This window comes from Lepidochelys kempii, chromosome 1, assembly GCF_965140265.1.
Source record: "Lepidochelys kempii isolate rLepKem1 chromosome 1, rLepKem1.hap2, whole genome shotgun sequence".
NCBI classification, from domain to species: Eukaryota; Metazoa; Chordata; order Testudines; family Cheloniidae; genus Lepidochelys; species Lepidochelys kempii.
In genome coordinates this window covers 263,696,489-263,717,568 of record NC_133256.1, presented here as the reverse complement: position 1 = coordinate 263,717,568, position 21,080 = coordinate 263,696,489, and the positions used below count along the sequence as shown (strand labels likewise).

General features: G+C 44.5%; 1 protein-coding gene across 1 annotated transcript in view; it reads left to right on the top strand.

Annotated features, from left to right (window-relative positions):
• LOC140909091 (solute carrier family 23 member 1-like) overlaps positions 1-16,000 on the top strand; it is an 83,244-nt gene extending 67,244 nt beyond the window's left edge. Inside the window, exons 6-12 of the mRNA XM_073337594.1 lie at positions 558-678; positions 1,963-2,119; positions 2,377-2,630; positions 11,884-12,048; positions 13,894-14,002; positions 14,826-14,921; positions 15,735-16,000. Of these exons, the coding sequence (XP_073193695.1) occupies positions 558-678; positions 1,963-2,119; positions 2,377-2,630; positions 11,884-12,048; positions 13,894-14,002; positions 14,826-14,921; positions 15,735-16,000 (1,168 nt within the window). The remainder of the gene's footprint in view (positions 1-557; positions 679-1,962; positions 2,120-2,376; positions 2,631-11,883; positions 12,049-13,893; positions 14,003-14,825; positions 14,922-15,734) is intronic.
• Positions 16,001-21,080: the final 5,080 nt, after the last annotated feature.

Here is a 21,080-nt window from a genome sequence, read left to right as displayed (position 1 = left end):
GGTTCATTGTATGTAATTATGTTTGGCTGGTTTTTGAGGCAAAAAAATCAGAATTGAAAACAAAACCCTCAACAAAACTATATTTAAAATATAACCGAAGGCTTGTTTCAACCTCAACTTTGGTTTGCGTCTTCCCGCGACACTAAGGGAATGTCTACGCTAGGGGTGGACGGTGTAAATTACATCTCAAGGGGACATATCCATGCTAAAAACAGAATTGAAGTCACGGTGGTGCAGCAGTGGTAGGGGCTAGCCACCTCATGTACGATCCTGTCTGAGATCCTAGGGATGTGTTCAGGCAGCTAGCCTCTCCCACTACTACAGCACTACAAGTCCGTTTTTAGTGCACTAGCTCAAATGGCTCAGTGTCATCCTGAGCTGGAATTGACACCGTTTGAGCTCCAGTGAAGACATGCGCTTAGAGCCTTATTGTCAGAGGTGCTTTGAAATCAGTTGGAGCTGAAGATGCTCAGAACTTCTGAAAGTCGGGTCCTCCGAGTGTGGTAAAGCAAACGAGGCAGTTGTTCTCTCTCTTTTTTTTTTTTGTCTCATTCCAGGGCCATTTTCTTCATAGTTCTGTTCTCTCAGTACCTGAAAAATGTGCCCATGCCACTGCCATCGTACCAAGGATCTAGGAAGTGCCACTTCTCGAAGGTCTACCTCTTCCAGATCTTCCCCGTGAGTTATCATTTTTGGACTTGGGTCACCAGATAATCCACTTTTACTAGAACTGGACTAAATCACGTTCAGTTTAGACACCCAAATAATCCTACTCCCATTCACTTCCACTGGAGTCGGTGAGATTCCTTGGCTGAGTAACTGCTCCCCATTGGGAGAAAGAGCTTCACAGTTTGACTCCTACTGTTTGACTCCTACCATGTTTTGCATTTGGTTTAGTCTGTTAAAACTCATTTTTGTGGTAGAATTCCCCCAAAGCGCAGGTGTTTTTATCCTGGCCTTGTAAGTGCCCATGCGTAGTGAAAATAAGTGCTTCCTACTTCTTGACTAGAGATAACTGGTCACCATACTGTGGACACTGGCCCTTACCAGTCACTGAGCCCAGCTGGTGTGTACCACAAACCAAGGGCACTTCTAGTTCTTTCTAAAACAATAGTCAGCAGCAGTTCATTGCCAGGACGGTGCTCACAAGACTGATGTTTTTACCAAGTCTGAGTAATGACATAATGTACTGCAGTGTAGCTAAGGATTCTGAGAGCCTGTTACAAGGTGATGATGGTAAGCCTGGCTAGTAATCGCTTGTCAGTATTCACAGCCGCTTCCAACAAAACTTTCTGGGTAACAGGGAAAATTGGATTCTCCAGTGCAGTGGTTCTCAACCTGAGGTTAATGTACCCCTGGGGGTACACGGAGGTCTTCCAGGGCGTACATCAACTCATCTATACATTTACCTAGTTTTACAACAGGCTACATAAAAAGCACTAGCTAAATCAGTACAAACTAAACTTTCATACAGACAATGATTTGTTTATACTGCTCTATATGCTATACACTTGAAATGTAAGTGCAATATTCCTATTCCAATTGATTTATTTTATAATTCGATGGTAAAAATGAGAAAGTCAGCAATTTTTCAGTACTAGTGTGGCTGTGACACTTCTTTGTATTTTTATCTCTGATTTTGTAAGCAAGTAGTTTTTAAGTGAGGTGAAACTTGGGGATATTCAATACAAATCAGACTCCTGAAAGGGGTACAGTAGTCTGGAAAGGTTGAGAGCCACTGTTTCAGTGAAGCTTCTAAACCAGACAAAAAACTGTACGGGGGGAGACTCTGCCATTTCACCTTCATCTTATTTAATGAACAAGCAAGTGGGGGAACAAAAAAGAGAATATGCTTTCAGAATGCAATGGGGCCTTGTTTGTCTGTGCTCCAGGAGGCAGAGTACTTCTATAATGGAAATGAGGATGGCCATTAATCAGAATACACTTTATGTGGCTGTCTAGGTTCTTCTTGGCCTCGCCATTACTTGGCTGATATGTTTTGCACTCACTGTTACCAATGCCTTCCCCTCGGACCCTGCAGTTTATGGCTATCTGGCTCGGACTGACATCAAAGGAGACGTTCTGTCCCAAGCACCCTGGTTCCGGTTCCCATACCCAGGTATAGTTGTAGTAGCATGTTGTGAATTATTTACTGTTCCTTCTCGTTGTTGTTTTGTGTGTATGCTTTTTGCTTTTAATGATCTTGAATGACCGTGGAAAATAAGGACCCTGAGGAACCCAAATGGTAAAGCTCAGGTGGGGCTGGCCTAGAAGCACAGGCCAACACTTAGAGAAGTCATTAGTGATTTACTTGAATGGATTTTACAGCAAAACTAGCCCAAGTTATGACTCGCTTTTTTTTTTTTTAATTTGCAGGCCAGTGGGGAGTTCCAACAATCAGTTTGGCTGGGATATTTGGCATCATAGCTGGAGTGATTTCCTCTATGGTGGAGTCAGTAGGCGATTACTATGCCTGCGCCCGACTGTCTGGTGCCCCGCCCCCTCCGAAGCATGCTATCAACCGTGGAATTGGAATTGAGGGAATTGGCTGTCTTCTGGCTGGGGCGTGGGGAACAGGAAATGGCACCACTTCTTACAGTGAGAATGTTGGAGCGCTGGGAATCACTCGGGTAAGGTTTACTGCAGTGCCACCAGCCCACAGCAATGGAGTGCTGGGTTAGGTCATCAGTACAGAAAAGTGCAATAGTTTTCAAAGACTGCCTGTACTTGTGGTTTTTATAAATATATTACACACATTTACAACATATCTTAGTGCTGGGTCTATGAAGTGATCTCAGTCCATCTCAAGTACAAATGTCCTCATCACAAAAAACACTACCACATTCATTTCTAATTGGCTCTCAGGGAGATTAAGGCTCAAATGGGCCATGTGACCTGAACTATCGTTCCATTCCTAGAGGCGGGGGGTTGCTCTAGTTTGGGGGAGGTATGTTGTTGGCGTGATGCATGAGACGCATACATGGTGATTATCTGCTCTGCACCCCTTCTGGGGATAACGAGAGGCCTTCATCCTGTGAGGCTGGCAAGCTGGGACCTTCTCTGAGAGCCAAATTCAACAAAAATATTGTGGAAAAAATGGAAATAAGAAATATATAGTCTTTAAAAACTGCTTGTGTTCCATGATACTTAGAACTAAGCAATGACAGGGATATTAAAGGTGGCACACTTCTTGATAACGACAGATGTCAAACCATAAGGGTAAGCATTTTTAATCATTTTGAACTTGCACTATTTTCTGAATTGTTTTACTCCCATTCTTATAGAGTGACAAGGTGGGTGAGGTAATATCTTTTATTGGACCAACTTCTGCTGGTGAGAGAGACAAGCTTTCACGCTCACACAGAGCTTTTCTTCAGGTCAGGGAAAAGTACTCCAAGTGTCACCTTGCATTTAGTTGTGATGCTAGGAGTATGTTTCCCTAACCTGAAGAAGAGCTCTGTGTGACTAGAAAGAAAGCTTGTCTCTCTCATGAACAGAAATTGGTCCAATTACTCACCTAGCTCGTCTCTCTCATATCCCGGGACTGACACAGCTACAACTACACTGCATTCTTAAATTCATTTGTGTGTATAAATGTCACTTTAACGGTCAGCTCTGAGTTATTCACAACATTATGGGATTGATACATTTGACACCCAATCAGAAAGCTTTGGCTGTGGTGACCCACGCTTAAATCATTCATGAACAAATTATGTAATGTTGTCAGGGGGCTGCATAGGAGAAGTGGAGGCAGAAGTTGGCCAGTCACAAACTAGTTTATTTCACTGTATTTTATAGACCCCATGAAGAATCCTCATTTCCACAGATACCAGCTGCTGGTTGTTTTCAGCATAGCTGGTGTGTGGGCACATGCATGGAAGGCAGTATGCTCTGTAATCCAGTGTACACGGTTACTAGCTGGTCAATGCAGTGATGTTTCCTATGCATTGGCTAAATGATTCATTAAATGTGTGATTAGTGCATGCTTCATATATATGGGATATGAACATATTTGAAAATGCACTCAATATTATCAAGTAGCCCACTTTCCCTCTCTTCATAAGCATGATCTAGCTTCAGTGCAGTAACAGCAGTCCTTCTGAGTTAGGTCAGAAATTTCCTTTGGGATCCCATTTCTTGTAAGTTTAGTCAGCTCCACAAATTTGGGGACCAGTTTCATTTCAACCCTGAGCCAAATCTTTATGAAGTCAGTAGAAAAGCTCTATTGACTTCTGTGGGAGTTGGAGCTGGCCCTTAAAGTATATTTTGAATTTTAGTTTTTATGTGTTTATCATTTCACAGGAAATACACCTTTCAGTAATAAATATAGAAACAAGACATCAGTATCAAGCCATAACTTCTAGCAAAGCATAAATAGGATTACAGAGTCTCGATGAAGACTTCAGAATCACCTTACAAACAAACAGTAAACTAGATACGTTTTCACTCCATTAAAATATGAACTTAAGCAAGATAATTGGGCTTCCTTTTCTTTCCCTGACACGATTGAAACAGACTGTTAACTACAGGCTTTGGAATCAAGCACTCAAACCCATGGCACCAGTGAAGTAGATTGTTGACCTTGGTGTCAGTATAATTTGTCACCGGAGTATATTAAAAATATTAGGGTTCCCCATAATTGTAGTGTGACCGGGGTGTGTAGATAGGCCACACTGAGTGCCTCACTCAGGGCAGACTGCAAGAAATAGGGCAGGCAGTTCCTAAAAGTGGTAGGTTATTCTATACTTGGATTCACTAAGCTAATAACAATACAGCTTCTGCAGTACCACGCTGGGTAACAAGAGGGCAAACTACAGTCCCCTTTAGGCATCCCAGCCCTTGGTTCCCACCTAGACAGCCAAGGAATATAGTGAAGGGTTACTGAAAACCTGATTCACCATATGTGAGGTTTACCGATCCCAAAGGACCGGACACTTATCCCCAGGTCCATATGTGTCTCAGATCTTACCCAATAATCACACTGATGCCTATCTTTTAGGTACTAAAAACTAAAGGTTTAATAATAAAAGGAAAAAGAAAGGAGAGAGTTGTAAATGGTTAAAAGATCAATATACATGTACAGTCCTTAGGTCTGTGTCATAGGCGAAATGGTGAGGCTACTGATTTGTAATAGTCTTTCTGGAATCAATTTAAAGGGTTATAGTCCAATAAGCAACCCAGGTGTACAGTCTGTTAGTCCTTCCATGCATTTTCCAGGCTATTTCAAATAATAATTGGGAAGATCTCTGTCTTATGACTTTCCATGTTAAAAGTTTAAGCAGACTGCAGATGAAAGGATCAGGCCCAAAGCTTTCCTTTATAGCTCTTCTAAGCAGGCTGACAAAACTCCTCACAGAAATTGTCACAGCAGGGCCTTCCCCTGAGAAAAAATAGACAATGCAGATCTTCGCTTTGAAGCTAATCTCCTATTTCCTATTCATACACAGGTAAACTAGTTGCATTCATTCACATAAGGCAATTAGTCAGTACTGCATTATAGCATTGACAGTTAAGCTGAAGACAATGTAGATAATATTATTAGTTTCCTGCAGTATTACACATCTTTCATTTTAAGATTACTTGGACACAGTCACATATATAATTAAGACATGAAAGGGAATTAACATGGTTAAACATTGCTTCAATTGTTAAACTTCTAACAAGATACAGGTAAACACAGACAAGTACACTCTGGGTATGTCTACACTACAAAATTAGGTCGAATTTATAGAAGTCGGTTTTGTAGAAAGCGGTTTTATATAGTTGATCGTGTGTGTCCCCACACAAGTGCTCTAAGTGCATGTAGTCGGCGGAGTGTGTCCACAGTACCGAGGCAACCGTCGACTTCCGGAGCGTGGCACTGTGGGTCGCTATCCCACAGTTCCCGCAGTCTCTGCCGCCCATTTGAATTCTGGGTAGAAATCCCAGTGCCTGATGGGGCTAAAACATTGTCGCGGGTGGTTCTGGGTACGTATCGTCAGGCCTCCGTTCCCTCCCTCCCTCCATGAAAGCAAGGGCAGACAATCGTTTTGCACCTTTTTTCTTGAGTTACCTGTGCAGACGCCATACTATGGTAAGCATGGAGCCTGCTCAGCTAACCGTCACCGTACGTCTCCTGGGTGCTGGCAGACGTGGTACTGCATTGCTACACAGCAGCAGTTAATTGCATTTTGGCAGCAGATAGTGCAGTATGACTGGTAGCTGTCATCGACGTAGTCCTGGGTGCTCTTTTAATCAGGCGCCTGGGCAAACATGGGAGTGACTTAGCCAGGTCATTTCCCTTGTTTCGTCTCGTGGCAATTCAGTCCTACCAGCAGTGCACTGTCTTTTAACCTCCAGCCAGTAGAAGATGATGGCTAGTCGTCATACTGCACCGTCTTCTGCTGAGCACCCAAGAGATGATGATGGCTAGCAGTCGTACTGCACAGTCTGCTGCCAGCAAGATGTATAAAGATAGATGAAGTGGCTCAAAACAAGAAATAGACCAGATTTGTGTTGTATTCATTTTCTCCTCCCTCCCTCCTTCCCTCTGTGAAATCCACGGCCTGCTAAACCCAGTTTTGAATTCTATCCTTGAGGTTTTGAGTTCTATCCTTGAGTTCTATCCTTGAGGGGGCCATTCAGTTTCTCGCAAAGCCCCCCCCTTTGTTGATTTTAATTCCCTGTAAGCCAACCCTGTAAGCCATGTCGTCAGTCGCCCCTCCCTCCATCAGGGCAATGGCAGACAATCATTCCGCGCCTTTTTTCTGTGCAGACAACATACCATGGCAAGCATGGAGCCCGCTCAGATCACTTTGGCAATTAGGAGCACATTAAACACTACACACGTGTTATCCAGCAGTATATGCAGCACCAGAACCTGGCAAAGCGATACCGGGCGAGTAGGCGACATCAGTGATGAGGAAATGGACACAGACTTCTCTCAAAGCATGGGCCTGGCAATGTGGGCATCATGGTGCTAATGGGGCAGGTTCGTGCCATGGAACACCGATTCTGGGCTCAGGAAACAAGCACAGACTGGTGGGACCGCATAGTGTTGCAGGTCTGGGATGATTCCCACTGGCTGCGAAACTTTCGCATGCGTAAGGGCACTTTCATGGAACTTTGAGAATTGCTTTCCCCTGCCCTGAGGCGCAAGAATACCAAGATGAGAGCAGCCCTCACACTTGAGAAGCGAGTGGCAATAGCCCTGTGGAAGCTTGCAATGCCAGACAGCTACCGGTCAGTCGGGAATCAATTTGGAGTGGGCAAATCTACTGTGGGGACTGATGTACCCAACACAATCAAAGATCAGCTGATATCAAGGGTAGTGACCCTGGGAAATGTGCAGGTCATAGTGGATGGCTTTGCTGCAATGGGATTCCCTAACTGTGGTGGGGCCATAGACGGAACCCATATCCCTATCTTGGCACCAGAGCACCAAGCCGGCGAGTACATAAACTGCAAGGGGTACTTTTCAATAGTGCTGCAAGCACTGGTGGATCACAAGGGACGTTTCACCAACATCAATGTGGGATGGCCGGGAAAGGTACATGACGCTCGTATCTTCAGGAACTCTGGTCTGTTCCAAAAGCTGCAAGAAGGGACTTTATTCCCAGATCAGAAAATAACCGTTGGGAACATTGAAATGCCTATAGTTATCCTTGGGGACCCAGCCTACCCCTTAATGCCATGGCTCATGAAGCCTGGACAGTAGTCAGGAGCTGTTCAACTACAGGCTGAGCAAGTGCAGAATGGTGGTAGAATGTGCATTTGGACATTTACAAGCGCGCTGGCGCAGTTTACGGACTCGGTTAGACCTCAGCGAAACCAATATTCCCACTGTTATTACTGCTTGCTGTGCGCTCCACAATATCTGTGAGAGTAAGAGGGAGACGTTTATGGCGGGGTGGGAGGTAAAGGCAAATGGCCTGGCTGCTGGTTTCACACAGCCAGACACCAGGGCGGTTAGAAGAGCACAGGAGGGAGCGGTACGCATCAGAGAAGCTTTGAAAACCAGTTTCATGACTGGACAGGCTACGGTGTGAAAGTTCTGTTTGTTTCTCCTTGATGAAACCCACCGCCCCTTGGTTCACTCTTCTTCCCTGTAAGCTAACCACCCTCCCCTCCTCCCTTCGATCACCGCTTGCAGAGGCAATAAGGTCATTGTTGCTTCACATTCATGCATTCTTTATTCATTCATCACACAAATAAGGGGATAACTACCAAGATAGCCCAGGAGGGGTGGTGGAGGAGAGAAGCACCAGGAGGGGTGGTGGAGGAGGGAAGGACAAGGCCACACAGCACTTTAAAAGTTTAAAACTTTAAAACTTACTGAATGCCAGCCTTCTGTTGCGTGGGCAATCCTCTGGGGTGGCGTGGCTGGGTGGCCTGAGGCCCCCCATCGCGTTCTTGGGCATCTGGGTGAGGAGGCTATGGAATTTGGGGAGGAGGGCAGTTGGTTACACAGGGGCTGTGGCAGCGGTCTATGCTCCAACTGCCTTTCCTGCAGCTCAACCATACGCTGGAGCATATTGGTTTGATCCTCCAGCAGCCTCAGCATTGAATCCTGTCTCCTCTCATCACGCTGCCGCCACCTTTCAGCTTCAGCCCTCTCTTCAGCCCGCCACCTCTCCTCCCAGTCATATTGTGCTTTCCTGCACTCTGACATTGTCTGCCTCCACGCATTCGTCTGTGCTATGTCAGTGTGGGAGGACAGCATGAGCTCAGAGAACATTTCATCATGAGTGTGTTTTTTTCGCCTCTGGGAAGGAGAAAATCCTGTGATAATTGAAACATGCAGCTGGTGGAGAAAAAAAAGAGGCAGTGGTATTTAAAAAGACACATTTTCTAGAACAATGGCTACACTCTTTCACGGTAAACCTTGCTGTTAACATTATATGCACAGCACATGTGTTTCATTACAAGGTCGCATTTTGCCTCCTCCCACCGCGTGGCTACCCCCTCAACCTTCCCCCCTCCCCGTGGCTAACAGTGGGGAACATTTCTGTTCAGCCCCAGGCAAACAGCCCAGCAGGAACGGGCACCTCTGAGTGTCCCCTGAAGAAAAGCACCCTATTTCAACCAGGTGACCATGAATGATATCACTCTCCTGAGGGTAACACAGAGAGATAAAGAACGGATGTTGTTTGAATGCCAGCAAACATATACAGCGATGCTTTGTTCTACAATGATTCCCGAGTACGTGCTACTGACCTGGTGTGGTAAAGTGTCCTACCATGGTGGGTGGAATAAGGCTGCCCTCCCCAGAAACCTTTTGCAAAGGCTTTGGGAGTACATCCAGGAGAGCCGCAAATGCCAGGGCAAATTAATCATTAAATATGCTTGCTTTTAAACCATGTATAGTATTTTAAAAGGTACACTCACCAGAGGTCCCTTCTTCACCTGGCGGTTCCGGGAGGCAGCCTTGGGTGGGTTCGGTGGGGACTGCCTCCAGGTCCAGGGTGAGAAACAGTTCCTGGCTGTCGGGAAAACCAGTTTCTCCACTTGCTTGCTGTGAGCTATCTATAACTTCATCATCATCATCTTCCTCATCCCCAAAGCCTGCTTCCGTGTTGCCTCCATCTCCATTGAAGGAGTCAAACAACACGGCTGGGGTAGTGGTGGCTGAACCCCCTAAAATGGCATGCAGCTCATCATAGAAGCGGCATGTTTGGGGGTCTGACCCAGAGCGGCTGTTCGCCTCTCTGGTTTTCTGGTAGGCTTGCCTCAGCTCCTTCAGTTTCACGCGGCACTGCTTCGGGTCCCTGTTATGGCCTCTGTCCTTCATGCCCTGGGAGATTTTCACAAAGGTTTTGGCATTTCGAAAACTGGAACGGAGTTCTGATAGCACGGATTCCTCTCCCCATACAGCGATCAGATCCCGTACCTCCCGTTCGGTCCATGCTGGAGCTCTTTTGTGATTCTGGGACTCCATCATGGTCACCTCTGCTGATGAGCTCTGGCCAGAGTGGCAAGCTGCAGGTGACCATGCAAACAGGAAATTTAAATTCAAAAGTTTGCGGGCCTTTTCCTGTATACCTGGCCAGTGCATCTGAGTTGGGAGTGCTGTCCAGAGCGGTCACAATGGAGCACTCTGGGATAGCTCTGGGAGGCCAATACTGTCTAATTGTGTCCACAGTACCCTAAATTCGACCCGGCAAGGCCGATTTAAGCGCTAATCCACTTGTCAGAGGTGCATTAAGGAAATCGATTTTAAGAGCCCTTTAAGTCGGAAAAAAGGGCTTCATCGTGTGGACGGGTGCAGGTTTACATCGATTTAACGCTGCTAAATTCGACCTAAGCTCCTAGTGTAGACCAAGGCTCTGCATCTACCCTTGGATTCTTATCAATACAAAACCCTAATTAATATTTCTTTGATACACATACATAAGTGAATTGTCTTGATTACAATTGTAATGCCTCCTGTTAAGTTGTTATGGGTCATAGACAGGTTGGCTTGGCTGGTCTGTCAGTGTCACATCTAGTATAAATAATTATTTTGGCCTTTACTAAGATAGATGTGTGTTTTGTTTTTAAATGGAAAGAATACTGAGGCCTTAAAACCAGGGGACAGAAAAATCAGATTGAAAGATGAACAGAAATATATGAATTGTTTTATTTTGAAACACGGTATCACCACCTCCCCAGAATGGATTTACTAATATCTCACACGCCAAGAGGTGTTTGAAAAGGGACAATAATAGTTCCTGGCACTGGTTTTGCTGATGCCATTAGCCAAAAAACCCTCGTCTGAAACATGAAATTCTTCACATATTACCAGAGGAGGAGTAAAATGATTCATTTAATTTTAAAATGTCAACAAGGACTATATAATTCCTCTGCCTAAAACATGAACATTTCACATTTTAGTGTGGTTCTCTAAAATTTTCCATGCGGCATCATGCTACTTTTAATTGAAGGTCCAACAAGTGTTTTGATAGTCTTTCTCCCTTAATTTACATAACTATTAACTTTTCCTGAACATCTTTAAAGTTTGTTCCATAGTTTCTTTCTCATTCACATACTTTGCCAGATATGTGTGAGAGGAGAAGCTCTTAATGTTTCATCATGGTGTTTGGTGCATTGCCTTACCAGGGAATCTCCCTGGCTTTATCTGCTGAAAAGTGAGAGAAATCTTGCTTCCTCACTTAATATATCTGGGTTATGGTGTATATGGACAAACCAAAGTACCTACCCAGTTTTCTTTAACAAATGCTCAATCTGTCATTGAAAGAGATTAAAACAGACTCTCTCTCCAGTGTCCAAACATGGGTCTCCAAAGGCTTGATCCTGTTCTGGAAGTCAATGGAAACTTGGTCATTAACTTCAGTGCCAGGAGAGTTGGCCTCCAAGTTTGAAAGCAATTCTTAAGCACCGCTCTGTGCTCATGTGAAACTAGACTAAGAAAAATCAAATAAACAGTTTCAACATAAGTTCCAGTTGGTCCTAGGAGTTTTTAGAGTAGTGTCATAGCAAAGCCCCCAGCAAAAGTCATTAACACTGTAATTGATTAATTAACTTTTTGTGCATGGCCCTGAACTAACAGTAATGGTTCACTATTATTACATGATAAAGTGGCTGACAGTGGGTAGGGTATTTCCAGGATAAAGATCTCATGCAACAAGGTAAATTAATGACTGTTCTCAGTCCAGGTTACATGTTAATTAAACAGTATTCTTTAGAAATCTGCAATCTGTGCAGTTTGTGTACCAACCTGTGAGGTTGCTATGTCAGTAAAAACCTCTCAGGCTGTTGTTTGAGTACTGGAATTTGACCTGATATTGAACAATGTAATCTAATTTGTAAATCTGGACATGGTCAGACTGTGCAATCTCTACAGCCTTCCATCCTCCAGTTCTGTATACTTTGAATAGTGATTCTGTGCTGTCCCCTTTGACACAGGTAGGAAGTAGAATAGTGATCATTGCTGGTGGCTGCGTGTTGCTTGTGATAGGCATGTTTGGGAAGATCGGTGCTGTGTTCGCCAGCATACCAACACCCCTGATTGGAGGAATGCTCCTTGTGATGTTTGGAATCATCACTGCTGTGGGAGTTTCCAATTTGCAGGTAACGGCCTCAAAGGATTTAATTTACAAGACCAAATGCTCTTGAGAGAGAATTTTGATCTGCAGTCTGGTTCCTGTTCAGTGCAGTTGTTTACTGAGACAAGTGCCTCATCACAAAAAAAACTGCTGTAATTCATGCTAGTTAGCAGTCATGTTGGCAATTTCATCCAAGAGGCCAATGAATGGACCAGAAGAAGGCTCAACTGTGGTGGGGTCACCAGAAACGGAGTCCCCTGGTTAACTTATCGTGGGACTGCAGCACTGCTAATAGGCCAGTGATGTCAAAGTTACCGTGGCATGGTTACACCACCTGCTGATCTCTACTGTCACCCCAGAGGCCGTCTTTCCTGACGCGTTGATTTGAAGCACATTGGTGTAGGCAGGAAGGAAGCCTGGATTGCTGCTGTTGTGACCTTTTTTTTTTTTTTCTGGTTAACTCCATTAGTTCCACTGGAATCATATATCCTGATGCTAGTAAGGCTTTTGGTACAGTCCCACATGATATTCTCATAAGCAAACTAGGGAAATGTGCTCTAGATGAAACTACTATAAAGTGAGTGCACCACCACTTGAAAGACCGTTACTCAAACAAAAGCTATCAATGGTTCGCTGTTGACCTGGGAGGATGTATCTAGCTGAGTTCCTACAGCAGTCAATCCTGGGTCCAATACTAGTCAGTATTTTCATTAATGACTTGGACAATGGAATGGAGAGCGTGCTTATAAAATTTGCAGGTGACCCCAAGCTCAGCGGGGTTGCAAGCTCTTTGGAGGACACGATTAGAATCAAAACAACCTACACAAATTAGAGAATTGGTCAGAAATCAACAAGATGAAATTAAATAAAAACAAATGCAAAGTACTTCACTTAGGAAGGAAAAATCAAATGGACAACTACAAAATGAGGAATAACTGGCTAAGTGGTAATCCTGCTGAAAACAATCTGGGGGTTACAGTGGATCACAAATTGAATATGAGGCAACAATGTGGTGTAGTTGCTAAAAAGTCTATCATCATCCTGCACTGTAGTAACAGGAGTGTTGTATGTAAGACAAGGGAGATAATGGCCCTGCTCTACTCAGCACAGGTGAGGCCTTAGCTGGAGCACTGTGTCCAGTTCTGGGTGCCACACTTTAGGAAAGATGTGGACAAACTGGAGAGAGTCTAGAGGAGAGCAACAAAAAATGATAAAAGGTTTAGAAAACCTGACCTATGAAGAAAGACTAAAAAAAGACATCTTTAGTCTTGAGGAACAAAGATTGAGGGAGGCCCTGATAACAACCTTCAAATACATTAAGGGCTGCTATAAAGAGGACAGTGATAAATTGTTCTCCATATCCACTGAAGAGAGGACAGGAAGTAATGGACTTAATCTGCTGCAAGGGACTTTCAGGTTAGATATTAGGAAAAACTTTCTAACTGTAAGGGTAGTTAAGCACTGGAATAGGTTACCAAGGGAAGTTATGAAATCCCCATCACTGGAGGTTTTAAGAGGCTAGACAAACGCCTGTCAGGGATGGTCTAGGTTTACTTGGTCCGGCTTCAGCTCAGGGAGCTGGACTTGATGACTCCCCAAGGTTTCTTCCAGCCCTAGAGTTCTGATTCTGTACTAAGAAATGCCAGCTGATGACATGGCTCTGTGTACATCAGTGTATTTCTGTATACATTTGTTAATTTCGATTCTACTTTAAACAGCTGTTTCTGCAATAGCGTATGAAATTCTGCCCCTAGTAACTATCACTGCATATGTGTGTGCAGGTACAAGGATTCATCATCAGGTTCAAACAGTTTATAGATTTTGATCATTTTGAGCAGTATGTATTAACACATGTAATCTCTCTGTACAGTATGTGGACATGAACTCCTCAAGAAACCTGTTTATCTTTGGATTTTCTATATATGCTGGTCTGGCAATTCCCAACTGGGTAAACAAAAATTCTCAAGTGCTAGAAACAGGTAAAAATGAGCATCCTTATTTATTGGGACCATCCTCCCAAGTATGAAACTGAAGTCAATACAGATACAGAAAAGTCATCTGAAATGCAGCCTACAAATGTTATGGGTTAAACCCATGAAAGTTGCCTAGTGGCTGGCACTCCTGCCTTCTGGAGGTGCTGCTGTAGCACTTTCATTGTAAGGAATCTTTAAGATGTAGGAATCTCTCACTGCTAAATGAATACATGTTAACAAATACAGACATTGCAATGCAAGGAATCCATGGCTCCCATTCATTTTGGAATGTTCCAGTGTGAGAAGCAATGGAAGAACTGGCTTCTTATCATGTCTGAATTCTGATTGGAATCTGTGTCTTTGGAGCATCCTTGTGGCTATCTACCTGCAGTAAAATACTGCCTTTGGAAAAACAAAGGGCCAGAACCTCTTGCTAATTACAACAGGGTGACTCTAGTCACTTTCTTGTCCTTGAACGGTTAGCCCACACATAGTTGCAGATAATGTGTCTGCCCCAAAGATCTTACAAGTGTCGTTTTATGAATTAGTAAGTCACCTTGTATGCTCTGGCCATTATATAAATTAGTAACATGGAATAAAAACATACACATGAAACTATCAGCAGGATGAAGCTATTTTAAATTGTAAAATAGCAAAATCTCATGCCCTGGTTTGGAAGAGGGAGCATGTACTTTCTGCTTTTGAGCTGCATGTCTCTCCTTGGCGAGTGACAGGTTTCGAGTGAGTGACTTGTGGCAGGTTGTCATTGGTTTTGTTGTTGGTCAAATATGTCTTTGGGTCCCTTACTGAGGTTTTGTTTTTCTTCTAGGAATTCTCCAGCTAGACCAAGTGATCCAAGTGCTCCTCACCACTGGCATGTTTGTGGGTGGATTCCTGGCATTTATCCTTGATAACACAATTCCAGGTATGATCAGCTATGGCGGTCTAGCCCTTTGCTTCCTACAGTCTCCCACCATAATTACCAACTATTAAAGCTCCACTGGTGGGAATAACGGTGGGAGTGCTTGTGTAGACAGGGCCCCAGTTGCTGTTGGCATTTCATCTGAGGCGGAGCTGGGGGTGGTGTGATCATGGCTGCCATCTTGCCTGACACACCAGGGACCTCCAGAGTTGCCTGATACACCAGGGACCTACAGCTTTAGCTAAAAAGTCAAACCTCCACAGCTAGGAGGCTGTGACAACTCATATTCTCTGTGCACCAACACAAAGGGGGACCTGTAACACACCCCCACTAGGGGTTTACACTGAAAATGGTGGGACATATTAGGAGAAATACCTACTGTGTGCAAAGCCCTGGCAAGATAGGCTGTAATGTCTACTGATAACAGAAAGGCTTCTGTTTTGAGCAAGCTTAAGGGGGGAACTGGGGACATGGGGAGAGCAAATGTGCACTCAGGCTAGTTTTAAAAGGGATTATTTTAACTGTAGTCAACACGCATTGCATGTGATAGATCCACATTGTAATCACTGGAGAATCCTGCTTATGATGCTGTTGTATCAGGGAGAAAAGTATCTTCTAATAGTGTTAGTTAATGTTTGTTGAATGCTTTGAACATAGAAAGAAGTGTAAAGTATCAATATATCGTATTGCATTGCGAGACTATGCTGGGAGTAGTACGATACCAGAATTGTGTGTAATTAGGGAACTGAACTATATATGTACTTAAGTCTGTGTTAATGGTTCCTCAGTAACTTTCCTCTCGTTTCCTTTTGGTAGGAAGCCAGGAAGAACGAGGACTCTTAGCCTGGAAAAAGACCTCCCAGGAGGAGTGTGACGAGATTCGTGTTATGGAAGTCTACAATCTTCCATTTGGAATAGGCACCAAGTTCTGCACCTCCTCTTGGGTTCAGTTCCTCCCAACTTGCCCCAAAAGGCTATCTGTATCCAAGAGAAAGGAAGAACCAAAGAGCCTCAAACAGGAAAACAGTTTCAAAACAAGCTCAGAAAGAGAACTAGAGATAGACATGGATACAAGGATGTAAGCCCATGGTTAGGAGGCGGACTCATTTACAAAGCACGTGCCATGAAAACCATGTTTACAGACATCCTGACAGAAGTTGGAACAGGAGAATAGGTGATAAAACGTTTGTTTTCTATTCCTAGCTCTGCCACTGACTCCTTGTGTGACCTTGAGCAAGTCACCTCACCTTTTTCTGCCTCTATTTATCCAGATGTAGCAAGAATATACTGACTGGCACTGGTCCCTGAGATCTCCCTGACACAGGTTAGGAGGCAGCAAGTTGGTCCCTGGTATCAAAAAGGTTCCAAAACACTGCTCTAGAGAGAGGCGGCCTTGTGACCGACCTGGCTGAAGAAGAGACTTTTCAGTTTCCAAGCAGTTTTGAAAAATTGGGCCGGGGGGAGGGAAACGAAAATGACATTTTTCAAAATTTTGGGGTGAATTGAAAAGTCAAGCAGAGGAGCAGAATGTTTTGGTGATACAGAAATGAAACCTTTCAGTTTGACTTTCAAGTGTTTTGACAAAAGCAAAGGAGTCATAAAATGGCCAGAGGAGGTCCTACCACCACCTCCCTTATAAGCTTTAGCCCTGTGGTGAGAGTACTCACCTGGTTTGTGGGAGACCCAAGTTTAATTCCTGCCCCTTTTGATGGGGAGGCAGAATTTGAAGTTGGGTCTCCTGTACTGCAGAAGCAGGTTCTAGCCATAGGCCTGTGGCATATTCTGATATGGGGCTCTCTTTGTTTCTCCTCTTGAAGCTGTTCCACTTTTATATAAATAATTGATCACTGGAGCCAGGACTTGACTATGGGTCTCCGTCTCCCAGGTGAGTGCCCCAGCTACCAGGAAAGAGTCATTCTCAATTTTTCCATGGCTCAATAACTGGCTGACTATGAATGACTATGACCTGCCGCTCTGAATGGCAAAGGATCTAGCTAGTTCCAATAACAATAGCAGTGAAGCCATGACACCATGGGCTAGCTCAGGGGTGGGCAAACTACAGTCCGGGGGCCACATCCGGCCCTTCAGACGTTTTAATCCGACCCTCGAGCTCCCGCCAGGCAGCAGGGTCCAGGGCTTGCTCCACTCTGGCGCTCCAGCCTGGGAGCGGGGTCAGGGGCTTGTCCCGCTCTGTGCGTTCCGTGGCTCTGCGTAGCTCCCAGAAGCAGAAGCATGTCCCCCGTACATGTAGGGGTAGCCAGGGGGCTCCGCATGCTGCTCCATTCGCAAGCGCCGCCCCCGCAGCTCCCATTGGCTGGGAACTGAGGCCAATGGGAGCTGCGGGGGCGGTGCCTGCGAATGGGGCAGCGTACAGAGCCACCAGGTCTCACCTCCGTGTAGGAGCCAAAGGGGAAACATGCCGCTGCTTCCAGGAGCTCCTTGAGGTAAGCACCACCTGGAGCCTGAACCCCTCCTGTGCCCCAACCCCCTGCCCTGGCCCTGATCCCCCTCCCACCTTCTGAACCCCTTGGTCCCAGCCCAGAGCACCCTCCTGCACCCCCAACACTTCATACCCAGTCCCATGCCAGAGCACACACCCCTAGCCAGAGCCCTCACCCCCGCCCTGCATCCCAACCCCCTGCCCCAGCCTGGAGCCCCGTCCCACACCCTTAACACCTCATTTCTGGCCCCACCCCAGAGCCTGCACTGCCAGCCGGAGCCCTCACCCCCTTCCGTACCCTAACCCCCAATTCCATGAGCATTCATGGCATGCCATACAATTTCCATACTCACATGTGGCCCTCAGGCCAAAAAGTTTGCCCATCCCTGGGCTAGCTACTTGAGTATATGCCCAGTGCCAATGGGGAGGTTTTGTACAGCACATGCTGCCCTGGCTTCGCTACTAGTTTTGTTGGCGCTAGCTAGATCAACCCTCGCTCCCGTACATCTACATGTGCTGCAGTCACACCTCTGATTGCAGTGTAGACAGACCCTTAGGTGCCTAAGTCTCACTTTCAAAAGTGATGGAGGCACTTAGGAGCCTATGCGCTTGTCTACACTACAGAAGCTCAGCTGCAGTTGTGCCACTGAAGTGCCGTAGTGTAGACGCTTCCTGCAGTGACAGAAGGGGGTTTTCCACCCCTCCGAGAGACAATAGAAAGGGCAAGAAAAGAATCTTCTTTTTTCCTAGCAGTGTCACCATGGGGGAGGGGGCGTGGTAGGTCAACCTAACTACAGCACTCCAGGGTGTACATTTTTCACACCCCTAAACAATATAGCTAGGTCGATTTTAATTTTTCAGTTTAGAGCAGGTCTAAATCTCATTTGAAGATCAGTGAGGCATTGCAGCATTGAGTGGAAACATAAAATAAAGGCAGACTCTGCCTGAAGATCTTACAGTCCAAGGCCCTGATTCTGCAAAAACACATGCAACTGTCTAATTTTGTGAGTAGTCCCACTGAAAAATGGGTCTTCTCGCAGTGTGTAAAGTTAAGCATGTGCGTAAGTCTTTGCAGGACTGGGACTCAAGACTAGACTAGGAGCAGAGAAGGCAGGCCATACTTACAGAATGGGGGACTGTATCCTGGGAAGCAGTGACTCTGGAAAAAGACCTGGGGTTCCTGGAAGAGAATCTGCTGAACATGAGCTCCCAGTATAAGACTGTGGACAAAAGGGCTAATGCCACTGGATGTATAAACAAGTGAATCTCTAGTAGAAAGTTGGGAGGTTATGTATGTGGCACCGGTCCCACCGCTGCTGGAATACTGTGTCCAGTTCTGGTGTCCACAGTTAAAAGAAGGATGTTGATAAATTGGAGAAGGTTCACAGAAGAGCCACAAAAATGACTGAAGGATTGGAAAACGTGTTTTTTATATTGAAAGACTTACGGAGTTCAATCTATTTAGCTTATGAAAGAGAAGGTTAAGGGATGTCTTCATCAATCTATAGATGTTTCTGTGGGGAACAAATCTGGTAATAGTGGGTTCTTCAATCTAGCAGACAAAGATATAATATGAACCAATGGCTAGAAGTTGAAGCTAGACAAATTCAGACTAGATATAAGGCACAAATTTTAAACAATGAGGGTAATTAATCTTTGGAACAAGGTTTGTGGTAGATGCTCCATCACTGAAAACTTTAAAATCAAGATTGGGTGGGTTTTTTTCTTTAAAAAACTGTCCTTGAATTTGACGCATGAATTAATAGAGTGAAATCCTATGGCCAGTCTTAAATAGGAGGTCAAACGAGTCAATCACAGTGGTCCTCTCTGCCCTTAAAATCTATGAACATCACAAAGCCTTTGCTCAGGATGGAGTATCAGAGGTGCTGCAGGTCAAAATTGAGGTGTGTTAGGGGGCTTATTCCTTCACCCACTTACTTCCCTGGTCCTTCTCGCATGAACAGAGAGCAACAATACCCGAAGTCCAAAGGTGCAAACAATTCGATGTTTATTGGGGTGAACTTCCAGCAAGCATGATTCCAGTTTCCTTCCTTAGTGTCCCTCTTCCCAGCTCTGACATCACAGAGCCTTACACCTGTGTCCCTGTTCCCATTCCTACCCTTAGCCAAACATGATTCCAATTTCCTTACCCCCCATTCCCTGTTCCCATTTCCCCCTTTAGCAAAACATGATTCCAATTTCCTTACCCCTATTCCCTGTTCCCATCTCCCCCACCCACACACCCACCCCCTCACTTCCTGATTGACTGCAGACTATATAGTAAAACTTGAGTTCTGCTTAGCTATACCTTAACCAATCATTTTCCTGAAATTTAACTAACCAATCCTAACATATTGTAACATGATTATGTAACCAATTATATCCCACCACCTTAGTTAGTTTACACTCAGCAAAATTAATTATACGGCAGACAGGAACAGTCACAGAACCAGACAGAGATTATACAGACAAACAATAGCAAAGTAGGAACTATAATGACAAAACAATACAGAAGTGAGGATTTCACATCCCAGCTATTGATAAGTGAGTTCTTGCCAGACAGGATGCTATCAAACTAAGTTTCCTTTTACATTTTCTAGGCACTTCCCTTTCTCTGGAGGCGATAAGCATTATCAGGACAGGATTGTATTCCTAACAGCCCAATAGCACCTTCTTTCAATGTGACTAGTTTGGAATGTGAGGATGTGACCCGTCGCTTCCCAGTTTATGGCTGCCTGTTGCTTAGCCTAAGAACAGGGCCTCAGACTATCACAGTAAGAGAAGGCCCTTACACCGGCAGACAGTGATTTTGATTCTTTCTTTTCTCTCTCTCTCTAACTAGCCAAGTGATAAGAATACACATAAATTCTTAGAGTATAGGCCTTTACGGACAGACCTGAATATCTATATCCTAACAAGGTGCACTGGCAAAGCTGTTTGGGGAACCCAAGACTAGAACAGAAGGGCGTATTACAGATGATGAAGGCGGGATATAAACAGCTATGTGGGAGACCAGGACTGATCTATTAGATAGACTATCTATTATCATCTTGGAAGCTTCAGTGTGAGATGTTTTCCTACAGGGCTGCCATTGTTTAAATTGGGATCACCATATAGTGGAAATAGAACACGAGGAATGTACTGTAAGGATTCAGTGTTTATATAAGCTCCTTGTAATTTTGGAGACTGCAGGTATGAGTGTTTGTTTTCCTAACAATTCATTGGGCTGAAAATCTAGAGTTTGAAGAGTGTGTTTTAGTGAGGCACATTACGTGTGCAGTGTAGGCATGATGTGGGCAACATTAATTTAAATGACCTTATAGATAGCATGATGTGAAAGAAAAATCTGGTACAGATTTGATTTAGATCTGATGGAAAGAAAATATGATATAGGAGGTTCATGAGAGAGTCAGTCTTCATTGTATGAACACTGCTGTGACCACTGCATATCACTTAGCATAACTGTCTCACTGTTAACTTGTTCTTCCCCAATATGTCTGTTGTATCCACCTGTTGTTTTTTGTTGTTGTTATATTTGTATGACACTTAGCACAATGGGGCCCAGATCCCTGATTGGGCTTTTAAAGAACTACTGCACTACAAATAATAAATGTAACCTAGATCTTATTTAAAAGAATTCAAGAAGAGGCAGAAAACTCTTGGTATGGAATGCTAGAGGGTTTCAGAATTTCATCTGGTCCTGTTAATATTTAGTGTGGTGT